This window comes from Garra rufa, unplaced genomic scaffold (assembly GCF_049309525.1).
Source record: "Garra rufa unplaced genomic scaffold, GarRuf1.0 hap1_unplaced_002, whole genome shotgun sequence".
In the NCBI taxonomy this organism is placed as follows: Eukaryota; Metazoa; Chordata; class Actinopteri; order Cypriniformes; family Cyprinidae; genus Garra; species Garra rufa.
In genome coordinates this window covers 4,454,329-4,471,367 of record NW_027394277.1, presented here as the reverse complement: position 1 = coordinate 4,471,367, position 17,039 = coordinate 4,454,329, and the positions used below count along the sequence as shown (strand labels likewise).

At 43.6% G+C, this 17,039-nt stretch overlaps 1 protein-coding gene across 1 annotated transcript in view; it reads right to left on the bottom strand.

Annotated features, from left to right (window-relative positions):
- Positions 1–6,289: 6,289 nt before the first annotated feature.
- Positions 6,290–17,039, bottom strand: part of ip6k1 (inositol hexakisphosphate kinase 1) — a 31,731-nt gene continuing 20,981 nt past the window's right edge. Inside the window, exon 5 of the mRNA XM_073832508.1 lies at positions 6,290–8,177. Coding sequence (XP_073688609.1) covers positions 7,662–8,177 — 516 coding nt within the window. The 3' untranslated portion in view covers positions 6,290–7,661. The remainder of the gene's footprint in view (positions 8,178–17,039) is intronic.

Sequence of the window (17,039 nt, the reverse complement as noted above, 5' to 3'; positions counted from 1 at the left end):
TTAAAAGCAGAGTAATCATAGCAGTTTTCATCCATAGTACGTCCGTTTAAAAGTCTGTGTCTTTGATGACAGTGTTTTATTAAAATGATATGCATTGCAATTTTGACATTAAAAGCACAATATTTTTTTTTCTCTTATTCCATGGATTTCACCTGTTTACCTCCACTTGTCACCAGTGTTTTTCTGCAACGACTGCTCTAAATTGGTCTATAAAATGTATTTATAATTTATTATGCATACTGCAAATGTAAAATGTCTATGATCTGTTTTGCACATTTTCTGTGTGATTAACTGGTTCTCTGATTCTGTCAGTACTCTGTGAGTTTCAAGAACTCCATAAAAACACAAAGACATGTGTAATGTATGTGTTGATCTTACAGTATGTCAAAGCATGATTTGGACCTTTAAAATGATGTGTTTGCAATAGTGGAGTAGTAGTTACATGATACACATCACAGCATGGACTCCAGTCCCAAATTTGATGATTTGTAACTTGACATAATTAAAGAAGACTTGCGACTCAACTTGGACTTGGACATCAATGACTCCAGACTTGACTTGGACTTGACCCTGTGACAAGTCTGATGCCCATTTTACAGACTAAATGTATTTAGCCAGAAATCATGCACCGTAATCATACATATTTGACTCAATTGATCCATTAGAATCACTAAATCGTTAACAAATGAAACTTAAAAAAAAAATAAAATAAATTATTTATTCAATTAGGCCTATATTTGTTGACCAACAATGATTAATTCCTCAATGAAACACCACTAATTATTACATATTTTATAATTACATTTACTATAGACTATTATTGACTTTAAATTCACTGTAGTAATTAATACAGACACACCAATTTGGTCAAACAGCACTTATTACTTGTTTAGGACTTGAAGCGTAAAGTTGAGGACTTGCAACTCGGCTTGGACTTGTCCGTCTTGACTCGAGACTTGAAAGCAAAGACTCCAGAGTTACTTGTGACTTGCAAAACAATGACTTGGTCCCACCTCTGCATCACAGATCAGTGATGATGAAAATACTAGAAAAAGAAATGCTAAATTAAACCCAAACAAAAGCAATTTCACTGAGCTTTACACAGAATGTGCTTTTAAATACGAATCTATCACTACATTTCCCAAAGTATTGGCAAACCCCCTTCTAATGAACAGGTTTGAACACTTTCCATTTCCATGAGTACAAATCTTAATTTTTAAGCATATAATGATATTCTAAGGAGATTGTGTGCTTCTAATTATATAGCATATAACAATTTGGACACAATCCTTTTCTCTTCTAACATGAGTTAACATAAGTGTGTATAAAGCAAGGTTTAAACAGAAATGACTGATTCAGTCAGTGTGGAAGAACTTGGCTGGTTTGCATAAAGCCAAGTCACATATAATCCCAGTTGAACACCTCTGGAGTGACTTTCAATGCAGACCTTGAGCTAAAAACTCATCAACAAACACCAATGACTTGTACGTATGGGTAGACACTTACAACATTGGTGCAACAGAGATGGAAATACATTTTTAAATACATGAATTATGTTTCCGTCTTTGTTGCCACAGTTTTGAAAGTGCATTTTTCTGTTCTAAAGATAGGGGTGTCCCAATACTTTTGCCCATAAAGTGTATGTACAAGTCATTGGTGTTTGGTTTTGGAGTTTTTGGCTCAAGGTCTGCATTTAAAGTCACACCAGAGGTGTTCAACCGAGATTAGGACTTGGCTTTATGCAGACCACTCGAGTTCTTCCACACTGACTGAATCAATCATTTCTGTTTGAACATTGCCTTATACACAGAGGCATTGCCATGTTAGAATAGAAAGGGTCCTGCCCAAACTGTTGCTATTATATTAGAAGTACAAAATTCCCTAGAGTATCATTATATGGTTAAACATTAAGATTTGTACTCACGGAAATTACTGAAGTAGTCAAACCTGTTCATTAGAGTACTTTTGGCAATATAGTGTACAAAGACAGACAGAACAGTCTTCTTTTTCAAATGTGCGTCAGAATTTAATTCATGAAGTGTACTTAGATAACTTAAGCGCTTTTACTCCGGTTAGGATAAGGTTAAATAGGATTGAGCAATTGTCGGAAATTGTAGGCTGTTCTCTCATTTTGATCTCCACTGATCTTGTCCCAGTAGTAGGGTACAATGACCTCTTTGAATACTATAATAAGTTCATGTTATGACAACTCAGTTAGCAAATTTCTGCTTATTTCTCTGAATTGACTGATGATTCCTCATCCTGCACATGTTGAACTAGTATCTACAATTGTTAAGGGTGGCATATTCATTCTCAAGCAGCTTTTCAAGCATGTCTCTCTGAACAGTTAGTGGTTAATAATTTTCAGTTGTGATTTGTGCTGTCTTCTCTAGCCTTTTGCTCTCATCACTATTTCACAGGAAATGCATTTGTTTTAGTGGAGTTTTGTTTTGTACAAATGAATCGCAGTTGTTCAGTTCAAAGAAATTGTTTAACAATGGCAGGTTGGTTGATTTTAAATATTTGTATTATTACAATTAGGGGTGTGCGATATGACGATTTTTGATTGTGGGCGACCAAAATGTCTCCACGATCTGCTTTTGAATGAACATGGTAGTATCGTGCTACAGTGTGCCCCTGTCTTAATATGCTGTTCAACACAAGTATATTAAGTTCAATCAAAAAACTACATCATTTGCATGTGCTTTAAAGCCTTGCTGGTTAAAATAACGTTTTAACATTATTTCGTCTGTGTGCTGTAAACGTGTCAAACAGAGGCTGATTACTGGACTAAGCTATCTTTGGCATCTGATTCGCTAATACTGTCAAAAACACACAAGGATTACACATAAACACAGCTGGTTATGTCTAAAAAAAGAGTGAAAGTAAACAGTTGTGCGTCTGTATATTAGATGTGTGCAGCTCTTAAAGCGAAAGAGCTGAAGATGCTGCCGATTGTCATTAAAGGGACAGTTCACCCAAAACCTTAGTCACTCACATGTTGACCCAAACCTCTATTATTTTTTTTATCTTGTGCTGAACACAAAAGAAGATATTTTGAAGAATGTGGATAACAGTAGCACTTAGATAGTGGGAAAAAATAAAATACTTTGGGACCAGCAGCTGTTTGGTGACCCACATTATTCAAAATACGTTTTATGTTCAACATGTTTTATGCTTAAAAACAACTTGAGAGTGAGTAAATGATGAGACAATTGTCCTTTTTGGCTGATGGTAGACTAATAAAACAAAACACAAAGGAAAATCAATAATTTATTGATTGAAAATCAATAAATTAAAGCACTGTTTGTTTTATTTGTATAATATGTGTATTTGTATTTTTTAATAACAAAGACAAAATAATGGCAAAGATTTTTATCTTCGCCCACTTTGGCCTAAACATCTGCCATCTTTTATTTTGTATTTTGGTACCTTGGGGTTTTAGTTTTAAAAGAGAGAAATTAGTTTGGCTGTGCTGCTCAGACAACTTGTAAAATAGTCAAACCAACATGACAAAGAATCGTGATAAAATCGAGAAATTTCTGAAAAAAATTGTGCTAAATTTTTGCCATATCGCCATATTGTGATATATTTTTTCCATATCCCCATATTGTGATATATTTTTGCCATATCGCCATATTGTGATATATTTTTGCCATATCGCCCAGCTCTAGTGTACACAGAATTCCTATTTCTGTCATGAGTTTAGCATGGTATTGTACGTGACAATATTAATGTGTTTATTTATAACATACATGAAACCACCCCATTGCAGATCTGTACAGGTGGAGCTGGGGAAGGTGGAGGGTTTCTGAAGTGCATTGCAACTGTTACAGCAAACGCTACACTCTTAAAAATAAAGGTGCTTCACGATGCCATAGAAAAACCTTTTATGTCTAAATGGTGCCATAAAGGGTTCTTCAGATTATAAAAAGGTAAGAGATGGTTCTTTAAAGAGCCTTTGACTGAATGGTTCTTTGTGGAACCAAAAATGGTTCTTCTATAGCATTGCTTGAAGAATCTTTTAAAGCACCTTTATTTTTAAAGAGTTTCATGGCAGAACTTTGTATTTAACCTTTTTTGTGAACTTGCAGTTTATTTGGTCAACGCGAAACAACAAAATATTAAAGAGACAAGACAATGTTTCTTAAATAAACAATTTATAGCTCACATTCAAAGTTGTCATATTATATTTTTCCTAAAAAAATACCCATCCATGCAACAACAATAAAGATAAATGGATCATTTTCAGGATGATGGTGTAGTCATTTTCTTTCTTTTTAATGCCGTTCCTCTCTCATGCGTCTACACAAATGAAAGGTTACGTATTCCTTGCTGTTCTTAAATGTAACTTGAGTACATTGTGAGAGAAACGTGGCATTTGTTCTTCAAATATTTCCCTTCAGCGTATACAGAAATGATCTGACGACGGTGTTAAACAAACACTCCTGGGTATCCCAGTTATGGCTATTGACCAAAATCACACGTCTAAATACAGACACATCCCTACGGCACGACTCCGCGTAGATGCCATGTTTTATAATGTTGATTATTTATACACGTGATCCAAGTCAATAAATGTAGGACGAGACGAATGAACGGATGAAAGTTAATATATTTGCTCAACTGCTACTACGGGGAGATATGATGTCTGTTTCCCAGAGAATGAAGGAAAGTGCCCATTTTTGAGAAAAACAATGACACCATAGTGCAATAAATGCTTCACCTAGACAGAAAACATGCGAGACGTGTCACGATGAGGAGACGCTCTCCACTCGACTGCTGACGGGACTCACAAGAACGAACCTAGAAACGAATCTTGCTACATTTGCTGATGGTGGGCAAAACGTCACTGTGTACACTCTCAGACAAAAAGCAGAGGTACGCTTTCAAAAGGCACTAATATATACCATTTAGACACTAATTAGTTCACTTTAGGCGCCAAAATGCACCTTTTAAGTAGGGTTGCAAAGGGGTGGAAAACTTCTGGTAAATTTTCGTAAACCTTCCAAAAATCCCTTGAAGTTTCCAAAAAATCCTGAAAGATTCCAAAAATCCCTGGAAGTTTAAAAAAACAATCTTGGAAGATTCCAAAAATCCTGGAAGATTCCATAAAAAAAAAAATCCAGGAATATAAAAAAAAAATCCTGGAATATTCCGAAAAAATCCTGGAATACTCAAAAAAAAAAAAATCCTGGATGATTAAAAAAAAAAATCCTGGAAGATTACGGAAAAAAAATCCAGGAATATTAAAAAAAAAAAATCCTGGAATATTCCGAAAAATCCTGGAATATTCCAAAAATATCCTGGAAGGTTCCAAAAATCCCTGAAATATTCCCAAAATATCCTGGAAGGTTCCAAAAATCCCTGGAAGTTTCCAAAACATCCCTGGAAGATTCCAAAAAAACCTGGAAGATTCCAAAAAATATCCTGGAATGTTCCAAAAAAAAATCCTGGAAGATTAAAAAAAAAAAAAAAAAAATCCTGGAAGATTCCAAAAATCCCTGGAAGATTAAAAACAAATCCTGGAATATTCTGAACAAAAGTCCTGGAAGATTCCAAAAATATTCTGGAATAAAAAAAAATTCTGGAAGATTCCAAAAATCCCTGGAAGATTAACAAAAAAAAAAAAAATCCTGGAAGATTCCAAAAAAAAAAAAAATCATGGAAGATTCCAAAAAATCTGGAATGTTTCAATTTTTTTTGGAATGTTTCCGAAATTCGAAATTTTCCACCTTTTTGCAACCCTATGCTTAAGTAAGGTACATCTTTTGTGTCTTTTTTTCTGAGAGTGTATCGTGCAATTAAAAGACAACCCTTTGAAATAACTAAATATAAACGAATAACAAAAATAAAAATCATGCTCTTGTGATGTGTTTATAATCATTTACAGTGCGGATGTTAGTGAGCACTAACTAAAATAACTTTCTTAATCGGTTTATGTTGTTTTTTAAAAAATATTTAAACATGCCTAAAACTAAAAAAAAAAAATAATAATCTGAGGATTGAAATAGTTTAAAACACTGATAAAAATGATTTTCTACCTTAGTATTTATGTCTTGTTTTCTAGTATAAATATCTACAAATATTTGAATCAAGATACATTTAGCTAACAAGTAAAATGACTTAAGATATTATGTCTAGTTTTCAAAATAAATAATCTAATTTTTCTTTGTTTTTGCCTAAAACGAGCAAAAATATCTGCCAATGGGGCAAGAAAAATAATCTTGTTTAGCCTTTTAATTAAGATTATTTTTCTTACCAAAAAAATATCTTAAGTCACTTTACTTGTCAAGTAAATGCATCCTGATTCAAGATATTTATGATATTTATACTAGAAAACAAGACAAAAATACGTCAAAAAAATCATTTTTTTCCAGTGAATATTAAGACTTGTTTTATAAAAATGATTTTGATTTTTCTTTTTTGTTTTAAGGATGTTTAAATATTTGGACAGATTAAGAAAATTACTTGTTTATTTTTACAGTGAGGCTTTTCTCTGTGACGATAACCACGTTACTGACAGGGAAAGACTTTGTAACACAAGGGTAATCTAAATTCAAGACTACAAATACACTAAATCCCACCGATAACCCCTACGACTGCTAAAATCACAGAGGAGGGGATCAACGAAAATGTAAAAACACTAAAATGTAATGATTGCTTTAAATGTACAGAGTAAGATAGCTACCAAAATGCCCAAAATATAATAACAATAAAATTAAAAAAGCATCATCTGACCGGTTAAATAGGCTCGGAGAGCTAAGCTGTGAATTCGACTATTGCCATAAGGCTAGATTCATCCTCTTGTCATCAAAGATGAGTGGTTTATAACCTCCTTTTAAATGCCCTCAACTCCTAAGTAAAGCTTTGACCAACTATGAGCTAGATTTGCTCCCTTTTAAACTCCTGGAGAAATACTGTTTATACAGAGAATCTTTAATATATCACACTCCCTCATCCAAAAAAATAAAGAAATTGCAAAAAAATCATTGCATGAAAGTATTTTTAAAACTATTACGATTTTTTCGTTTTTGCACGGTGACATTATTTTTATATTTAAGCATATCTTCCCTCTCATTGGTACAGTATAATGTGAAGAAAGTACAATTCCTTTTTATTTATTCTGTTTTAAAACAATGCATGTCTGGATATTTGGGAAGAAATGCTTTCAGGCTGATTTCGTCATGAAAACAATGTCACGAAAATCTTCATCTTTAGTTTATGCAACATGCCAATTATCTTTTTTGTTTTTGGGGGTGAAATGTGACCTGGACTTTTCTTCTCACACAGATTCACGCAAACACACACGTTCACGCATACGCAATCCCACACTCTTGGAGAGACCCTGACAGCGGAGGCGGCCTGAGTACGTGATTCATTCCTGCAGAGCTTCAGCTGACCACATGGTGGCGATGAATCCATGTGACAAACAAACTGAAAGCGTCTTCTGTTGAGGGGAGGCTAGTGGCCATTTCTTTCCTGACAGCAGAGACAAGAACCTTCATAGGTAGAGGTCACCTCCATTTCTTGCGTACACCAATCCCTCATGAAATATTGAGACACAGAAAACACAGGTTTGTGTCAGTGTGCAATCTTTACAAACATCTGTGAAAATGTCAAAGCTGCTGGGTGGCAACTAAAGGAGCGACTCGGCTCGGCTACTGGTTCTCGTCACGGAGTTCCTGCAAAATGTTGATGAGGCTCTCTAATCCGAAAACGTAGCCGCGGTCAGGTCCGTCGTGGACGGTTTGGTCATCCCGGAAACCTTTGAAGGTGCTGTGAGCGAAGTCTATCATCCGGACGTCTACGCTCAGCATCTGAGGAGGCGTGTGAGGCTCTGAGGCCGGCGGGTTCTCCGCAGAACCGAGAGGAGTGGCTTGATTTTCCTTTTCTGATGGCAGTTCTGATGGTTTCTGCCAGCCGTCCACAGACTCTGGGTCTTTGCCCTCGTAAATGATGAGCAGCGAGCTGGAGTAGAAGCGGTACGAGGCCTGGCGCTCCAGGACAGCCTTCAGGCTGCATAGTTTGCTCAGGATTGGCTCGAAAAGGTCCTTGCGCAGCTGCGTCCCATTGTGCATGTACTGAAAGAGTGCATGTCGAAATCCCTCAATTGAAAGACTACGGCCATAGTACTTGTTCCTGCATAGATAATGGCCGGTGTCCATCTGGTAGACCTGCGGAACAAACACAGGAGACACAGAGGGGTTGAACGATTGGGAAAAACTCTTTGAGGTGAACAACAACTGCAACGGTCAATGTGGGTTGTTCAAGTCTTTTAAAGGATTAGTTCACTTTTGTTTGCACTGTAGGTCTTGATGCCCAATTCTGGTTTGTTGCCTTCACTACACTAAATAAAGGTGCTTCACGATGCCATAGAAGAACCTTTTTTGTCTAAATGGTTCCATATAGAACCTTAAACATCTGAAGAACCTTTCTGTTCCTGTGGTGAAAGAAGGTAGAAGGAGAAATGGTTCTTTAAAGAACCTTTGACTGAATGGTTCTTTGTGGAACCAAAAATGTTCTTCTATAGCATCGCTTTAAGAACCTTTTAAAGCACCTTTATTTTTAAGAGTGTATATCCGACTTTTTGGGCTGTCCGTTTTACACGTTTCAATTGTTTACTCCTTTCAATTGTAAGCCATATCCGATTCATGCGTTACACTTGCCATACCATCGTGCGTGCGTTGTTGTTGTTGTTTACCTCCTTCACACGTGCTTCCTCCTGAGAATAATATGCAATCAGTGCTGATCAAACGAGTCACAACTGACAAATTGAAAAAAAAAATATGATGCATGATTTGTTGGACTATGCTACACCCGTTTGAAGTCGATTATGTTAATAATAAGAAAGATTTTCCTCCTTCTTGTTGTTATTTTCTTGTTAATAATTACTATATTAAGGGGAGACACTGCAGGCAAAAATGCTTTTTTTATGCACCTGTCAAGTTTGAGATTTTGGGCTTTTTAAAGTGTAGGGGAAAGAAAACATCCAAAAGACACTGCTAAGTGTTTCTTTTAGATCACTTTATCTATTTGTGTCAATAGATTTCAATAACAATGCACATTTTTAAAGGCTGTTTTCTTAAAACTGTTTTTTTCTCCTACACTGAGCCATAAATCTCCACTTCAATAGCACTTAGTATACTTAAAAGTATACTTTTATAAACTAGAAAGTAGGCCAATTTTGTACCAATGAGTTTTGAAATAGTACACTTAAAAGTACACTTACTACTACACTGATATTTATATAAAGTATACTTAAAAATATACTTGAACTTTACTTAAGTATACTATATAAAATAAACTTCAAGTATACTTCTTTTTGGTAAGGATAATCAAGAGATATCAAAGTTTTCTGTTGAAGCCAATGACTTATGTAGTAAATCTGTCAAAACAAACAAAGACATTCCCAGAGAGTTGGAAAACAGCAATAATTACACCGGTCTATAAATCGGGGGATAAGGAGGTACCTAGTAATTATAGGCCTATCGCTAGTTTCGAAAGTTCTGGAGGAGATTGCGCTGAGCAATTAGTGGAACATTTAAAGTCTAACCAGTTGCTTCATCCACAGCAATTCGGATTGAGAGACAAATAATCCACTAAAATAGCCAACTGTTATTTGTGACCCTGGACCACAAAACCAGTCATAAGGTTAAATTTTACAAAACTGAGATATATACGTCATATGAAAGCTCAATAATTAAGTTTTCTATTGATGTATGGTTTGTTAGGATAGGACAATATTTGGCCGAGATACATCTATTGGAAAATCTGGAATCTAAGGGTGCAAAAAATCAAAATACTGAGAAAATCACCTTTAAAGTTGTCCAAATTAAGTTCTTAACAATGCATATTACTAATCAAAAATGACATTTTGATAGGTTTACAGTAGGAATTTTACAAACAATCCTCATGGAACATGATCTTTACTTAATTTTTTTGGCATAAAAGAACAGCGACTTAAGACTGGTTTTGTGGTCCAGGGTCACATTTGCTTAAAAAAAATAAAAGCCTGATTGGATAAAGGAAATGTTGTCGGGGCAGTGTTTCTGGACCTAAAGAAGGCCTTTGACACTGTTAATCACAGTATTTTATGAAATAAATTAAATCAGCTTAAAATGTCATCAGAAGCTTTAGAGTGGTTTGCGTCAGTTATTTGTGTGTGCTAACAACATGGGATTACCACAAGGCTCTGTACTTAGTCTATTGTTGTTTACAATGTATATAAATGACCTACCTAATCCGTGTGTCTACTAAAACTCCTAGCCTGGCAGGTGACTCAGGCATTGCTGAATATTTCTAATGGCTTGAGATTTAACTCTTAAATGTTAAGTTTCCATATGCTTCTTCATACGAAATAGGCCTGCAAGGGATGTATTTGAGGTGCAGATTAAGAGTGAAGTAGTGAATGAAGTCAAGTATCTTGGCATCATTCTCGATAAGAATTTAAAGTATTTGTAGGAAGGTCAAACCAAACCTAAATAGTTTTCGTTTTATTTTTAGAAGGGATCTGTTATGTCAAACTGCAAAATTAAACAAGGATGTAAAGATATTTTTACATTTATCATATTGCATAGGCCAAAAATTTGTACGGACCCCCCAATCATTATGGGCTCCAACTCGGTTAACTTGCTGATTTTTCTTAAGTACATAACGTTACGTGAGTATTCACAAACTGTGTTATTTACGGTGTAAATGCTTTGAAATAATATTTAACGTTTTCAAGTCCATGTATTATTTGTAGCACGCAAGTGTCCGCCTATAAATTCTATTTTTTGATAAAATACAAACAATAAATGTGTTTTACGCTCTTTAATTTGTAGTGAGATAACGTCTAGGTTACGAAGGTAACCCACGTTCCCTGAAGGAGGGAACGGAGACGTTACATGGGATCTCGCCTGAGAGACCGATCATCTCTGAGCCTTATATAAAAAGGCCAATTGCAAATTGGCGAGTGGACGTGCGCGTCGGCCACTCCCCCGTACATACGGGTATATAAGATGGCGGCGCGCATCACTCAAACAGGTTTTCGCTGAAGGGCCGTCAAGCCGGCGTCAGCGCGATGCCAGGGGCGTGGCAGGGGAATGTAACGTCTCCGTTCCCTCCTTCAGGGAACGTGGGTTACCTTCGTAACCTAGACGTTCCCCTTCAGTCGAATCACTTCGACGTTACATGGGAACTAGCCCTATGGAAAAGGCCACGACCCTGACGCCGCGTTACGCAACAACTTCACGTGCTGACAAGTATACGTGCCGGCAGGCGAAGTGTAACGTAACCTTCCCAACGCCCTGAGGCCCAATAAGGGGGCCCTTCCAGGGATGCCAGTTGTACTGAAGCATGGGTTGGGGGGGCGGAGCACATGACATTTTTACATGTGGAAATGAGAATAATTCAATATATCCATAAAGGTTTTTAGGGATACACGAGGGAAACAGCGGTCTCCTCCGCTGGAATAAATAAAAACTAAGCCACAACCTGCGGGGCGAAGGAGACCCAGGCAGGATCACAGTGCAGGACTACTCCGCGTCTAGCCCTGACTGCGGGGCAGGAGGACCCAGGGTTCGCCGGAGGGAACATTCTGGGAAATAGCGCACGGATCCACATGGGAATGGCGCCGCAAACCGACACCAGCCGGTCTTCCCGCTCACCTGTGAGTCCTCATGTTAGGACACGGGGAAACGGCCTCTGCGCAAGGTTGTAGAACCAAGCGAAGGTAGGGTGTCGCCCAGCCCGCAGCTTCTGGTTTTTACATCTGCTGGTGAGGAGCCGTGACCCAAGGATCATGGCTGTCCCTGAGTATAACAGGGAGAAGGCATCTACCACCCATTTAGCCAACCTCAGTTCGGGGAGCATTCCCTTTCTGCTGAATCCCGAGGCAGATGAAGCTGCTTGGTGCGGCTGAAGTGCCGAGTGATTCAAGTTTCACATATTTAACGACACGACATCGCAAGGCTGGGTCTGCCTCCTCCAGGGCAGAGCTTGCAGGTTCACCACCTGATCGCGGAAAGGCGTGGTGGGAACCTTGGGCACCGGGCCGGGGTCTCGACGGTAACGTGGAAGACGCCGGGCCGAATTTCTCGACACACTTTGCTGGCAGAGAAGCTTGTAGGCCCTCTTGATGGTAGCCAGGGCAGTCAGGAGCGCTGTCTTAATGACAGGAATTTTAGCTCGACTGAGGCCTGTGGCTCCAATGGAGCGACCGCGGCCCTGAAAGGCGACGGGGAGGTCCAAGAGGTATGAGGTGCGTTCTAAGCACCTCTGAGGAACCTCAGCTTTTAAGCACCTCTAAGGAACCTCAGCTTGTCGATATCCTACCCTCTTAATGGAAGCCAGGGCAGTCAGGAGCGCTGTCTAAATGACAGGAATTCTAGCTCGACTGAGGCCCGTGGCTCCAAGGAGCGACCCGCGGCCCTGAAAGGCGGCGGGGAGATCCAAGCGGTATGAGGTGCGTTTTTTTGAGCACCTCTGAGGAACCTGAGCTTGTCGGTATTCTACCCTCTTAAAGGAAGCCAGGGGAGTCAGGAGTGCTGTCTAAATGACAGGAATTCTAGCTCGACTGAGGCCCATGGCTCCAAAGGAGCAACCCGCGGCCCTGAAAGGCGACGGGGGGTCCCAGAGGGTATGAGGTGCTACTTGACAGAGAAAACTTGTAGGTCTCCTGCCCTCTTGACGGGAGCCAGGGCGGTCAGGAGCGCTGTCTTAATGACAGGAATACTAGCTCGACTGAGGCCAATGGCTCAATTGGAGCGTCCCGCAGCTCTGAAGGCGACGGGAAGGCCCCAAGAGGGTGAGGGGTGCGTTCTGGGCACCTCTGCGAAACCTCACGGTCAGTGAATGCTTGCCTACTTAGCTCCATCTACTGCATGTGATACGCGGCGAAGCAGCGGCATATACTTGGAGAGTCGAGGGGACAGCCTGCGCTCAACTCTCCTGCAGGAAGGGAAGCATTACTGCAGTCGTGTATCTCTGTGGAAAGCCAGCAAAAATAGACCTCATCTCAGTGCGCAAGCCTGCCTAGTCAAGGGAGCTCGGTACTGAGTGATAGTTGTATCACGGTCTGTGAAGGCCGGAGAGGTCTGGGGTGTCATACCGTGCCCTACAGGGAGGGACTGCCGCGAGGGAACGGTTACTAAGACCTGAGTCCGGGTGGGCCATTGTTGTAGCGCAACCAACAGACTTACTCCTCGTCCTCCCTGGACTTGCACATTGTCTGTGCAAGGAGGCTCGCTGGGGAAGGGCGTACTTGGGCCCCGGAGGTCAGCTGTGAGCCAGCGTTACTCAGAAAGAGGCAGCTGGCAAAGGGAGGAATCGGAAGACGAGCGAATGTGGCTGGCCTACCGATATACTCCAAACTAGCTGCATCACGGGGTGGAGTCGCCATCCTGCAGGTGGGTGGACTGCCGTGAGAGCCGACAGGCTGCACGGTTGAGTTTCCCTGCTTCAAGTGAATGGCAAGTAGCAAAATCTGCCATGTTGGACTCCATGGGAGCAGATGGGGAGGTTGTAAGCCTCTGTCGTACATGGCAACCCAACCCGTGGTAGCCACGGGCTGGCTTGACGGCCAAACTGCGGGAAAACGCCAGTCCGGAGTGGGCCGAGGTGCCATGCCCATCATGGGACTCGATCGTGCTGAAGCGGTCTCACATGAACAAGCTTAGCGGCTCTAAGCGGCTTAGAGCTGTCATGTGCCCCAGGAGCCTCAAATTTGAGAGGACCGCTATGTTGTGCCTGATTGACTCAGGAACTACAGCACTGACTGCGCGCTCCTAGTAGTAAGGCGGGCTGTCTTGTGGACCGAGTCGGGCTCCCGACCGAGGGAACGAATTCCTTCGGTTGGCCTGAAGGACCAGATGGCGGGGGTGCCGAAGCACCAGGTCCCCAAGTTCGCACAACGGAACTCACGAGTGGGCTGGCAAAGCACCAGTCGAAGAGACGGTTGATGATGCGAAGTCCTGTCTGCCGAAGAGGAGACAGGGGAGCTCCCATGGCCTAAAAAAGGCAGGAAGGAGGGGGACTGGCCAAATGGAAGCACCTCACGCTGAAGAGCTCGACCCCCGGAGCAGACCGCCGAGGGGGTGTGTGTCGGGGGGAAATCGAGACGCGACAGCGGGTGCCCTTCAGGCAGATGGCTGCAACCCAGCCCTGGAGACGGAAACATACCTGTATGTGCTTCGTCGTGAGCGAGTGTGCCGACAGCCTGAGAAGGGATCGGGACAGAGCTCCATCCAGGGCGGATATTAACCCACCACACTTAACTGGACACGTGAAGTCGGGACTGAGAGATCCCGACCTCGTCCCGGGGGAGGGACAGGCTGGATCGCGTCCTTCGCCAGTAGGAACGCGACCTCCGCAGGCAGAACAGAGGCACGCCTGCCCGAATAAGAATGTAAGGGGTACCTCTGAGTCTGGGCGGACGCCTGGGGCCGGGCCGTACCGTCCGTATCAACCAGCGTAGTGGTATCAAGGGAACGTTGACCGACGTGACCGTGGTGGGGCAGCCTAAGGGGAGACAGGGAAGGGGACAGAACCCAGAAGGATGAGCGTCCTGGGGAAGTGTCTGACTGCACTAAGCAGTGCTTACCTTCTTCCCTGGATCCCGCACTGGCGAAGACCAGCCGCGAGTCTGGTTCCGAGGAGTGTAAGTGCTGCTCAGGAAGGAAACTCGAGGCCGAAGCCAGAGGTGAGAAATTTGCTCTTTTTGAGAAAATGTGGGTACCGTCGACCGTTGGCCGACGGCAGCATTGAAGCACACAGTGGCTCCCGGCCCTCCACCGGGAGCGGGGAGCGTAGATGTTAGCATCCCCTAAGGAGCAGTCTCAATCACCTCTGGAGGCCCGCGTCAGGGACGTTTCGCAGTTTTCTTGCGAGTGTTTCGGGCCGGTCCCTGTGCCGCGGGCGGCGCCACTCTCCTGCGGCTGGCTCTGCGCTTGCGGGCCCTTCTCGCCGACCTGGCGTCGTGGGCCTCCGCAGGGAGGCGAGCCGTAGATGTTGCGGCCGCAGGGGGGCGCCCTCGGTGCCTCCGGCGGCGGGATGGAAGCATCGCGGCGGGGCAGGATGTGAAGCGCCTCCGTCTGTCTCTGGGCTGCCGAGAACTGTTGGGCGAAGTCCTCGACAGAGTCGCCGAATAGGCCCCTCTGGGAGATGGGAGCGTCGAGAAAGCGTGCTTTGTCGGCATCTGCCATCTGGGCCAGAGAGAGCCACAGGTGTCGCTCCTGGAACCACAGCCGTGGACATCACCTGACCAAGGGCCCGCGCCGCGACCTTCGTCGCACGAAGGGCGAAGTCGGTGGCAGCGCGGAGTTCCTGCATCGTACCTTGGTCAGGACCACCCTCGTACAGCTGTTTCAACCCCTTGGCCTGGTAGACCTGCAGGGTCGCCATCGCATGCAGGGCCGAGGCGGCCTGGCCCGCAGCGTGAAAAATGCGGCCCGCAAGGGCGGACGAGCGCTCACACGCCTTGGACGGGAGACGCGGCCGGCCCCGCCAGGTGGCAGCGCCACGCGGGCAAAGTTGCACCGCCATAGCGCGCTCGACCTGGGGAACCGACGCATACCCCCTGACCGCCCCGCCATCAAGGGTGGCGAGGGGAGAGGAGCTGGGCAGCGGGCGAGATGAAAAGGGCGCCCGCCAGGTCTTAACCAGCTCCTCGTGCACCTCCGGGAAGAATGGCACCGGGGGAGGGCGAGGCGATGCCGCCGGAGCCGTCCCCAGGAACCAGTCGCCCAGCCGAGAAGGATCGGCCGAGGCCGATGGAGTAACCTCCAGGCCGATCCCCCTGGCGGCTCGGAGGAGCATAGCCGAGAGCTCGGAGTCTGCCTCCGACGGGGCAGCAACCCCGGAGGGGCGCCGCGCCGCCAGAAGAGCGTCCTCACTCCCTGACTCTCCCTCTGACGCAGCGTCAGACATCTCTTCCTCCTGTGGAGCGCCAAAGGAGACGCCCAGCCCGGCTGGCGGGGAGGCGTACTGCTTTGGCATCTCGACGGGGGTATGCTGGCGGGCGGAAGACCGCAGGGCTTTTGGAGCCGGCGGAACGTTCGGCACCGTGACTTGAAATTCCCCCTCGTGCCTCGCCACAGCGGCGGAAAAATTCCGCAGGCCGTGGGGCGCGAAGGGGGGCCTGCCCGCGAGCGAGCGGCGAGTCCTCAGCATTCCCATGGTCATGCTTTCGCAATGAATGCATGAACCATCCGTGAAAGCTGCCTCAGCATGTTCGATGCCCAGACATGTGAAGCAGCTTTCATGTCCGTCCAGTGAGGTGAGGAAACAGCCACACCCAGAAGCGCACGGCCGGAAAGCCATTCTGAAAAGAACGTCTTTACACAGCCGTGAGAAATTGCTCTTTTAGTCCCAGTCTGCCCAGGGAGGAAACCGCGGCACCACTGTGCACTCAATGGGGCTTGCTCGCTGGAAAGCAGGAGGCTTTTATGGCCGTGAAAACGGCCGCCCGCGGGACCCCGCTGGCGGCGCCGAGAAATTCACTCTTTCAGTAAACTTGTTTCTTATTCAATCGGCGCACACCAGCAGAGAAGAACAGCAGCAGCAGGAACGTGAAGTCTTTCTTGACGACGTCAAAAGGCTTGAGCATACCGGCTCTGAAAGCGAAAGTCTGTTTGAGTGATGCGCGCCGCCATCTTATATACCCGTATGTACGGGGGAGTGGCCGACGCGCACATCCACTCGCCAATTTGCAATTGGCCTTTTTATATAAGGCTCAGAGATGATCGGTCTCTCAGGCGAGATCCCATGTAACGTCGAAGTGATTCGACTGAAGGGGAACTATATTTGCCTCAGATCAAGCGGCATGTGAATCAATGATCTTTTCCTCTTTAATATTTGCAGCATGAAATAAACATGAAAAAGTATTTGAAGGCATTCATAAAAATGAATAAACACGTTTAATGAAATCGATCAGAGTTATAAAAAATAAGTCAATAAAACATCTTATAATATACATAACATTTAGCCTACCTCAGAAAAGCCAACAAGCCTATAACTTTGCCAACATTGTTTTATTTTTCTCATAAATCAGCCAGTTA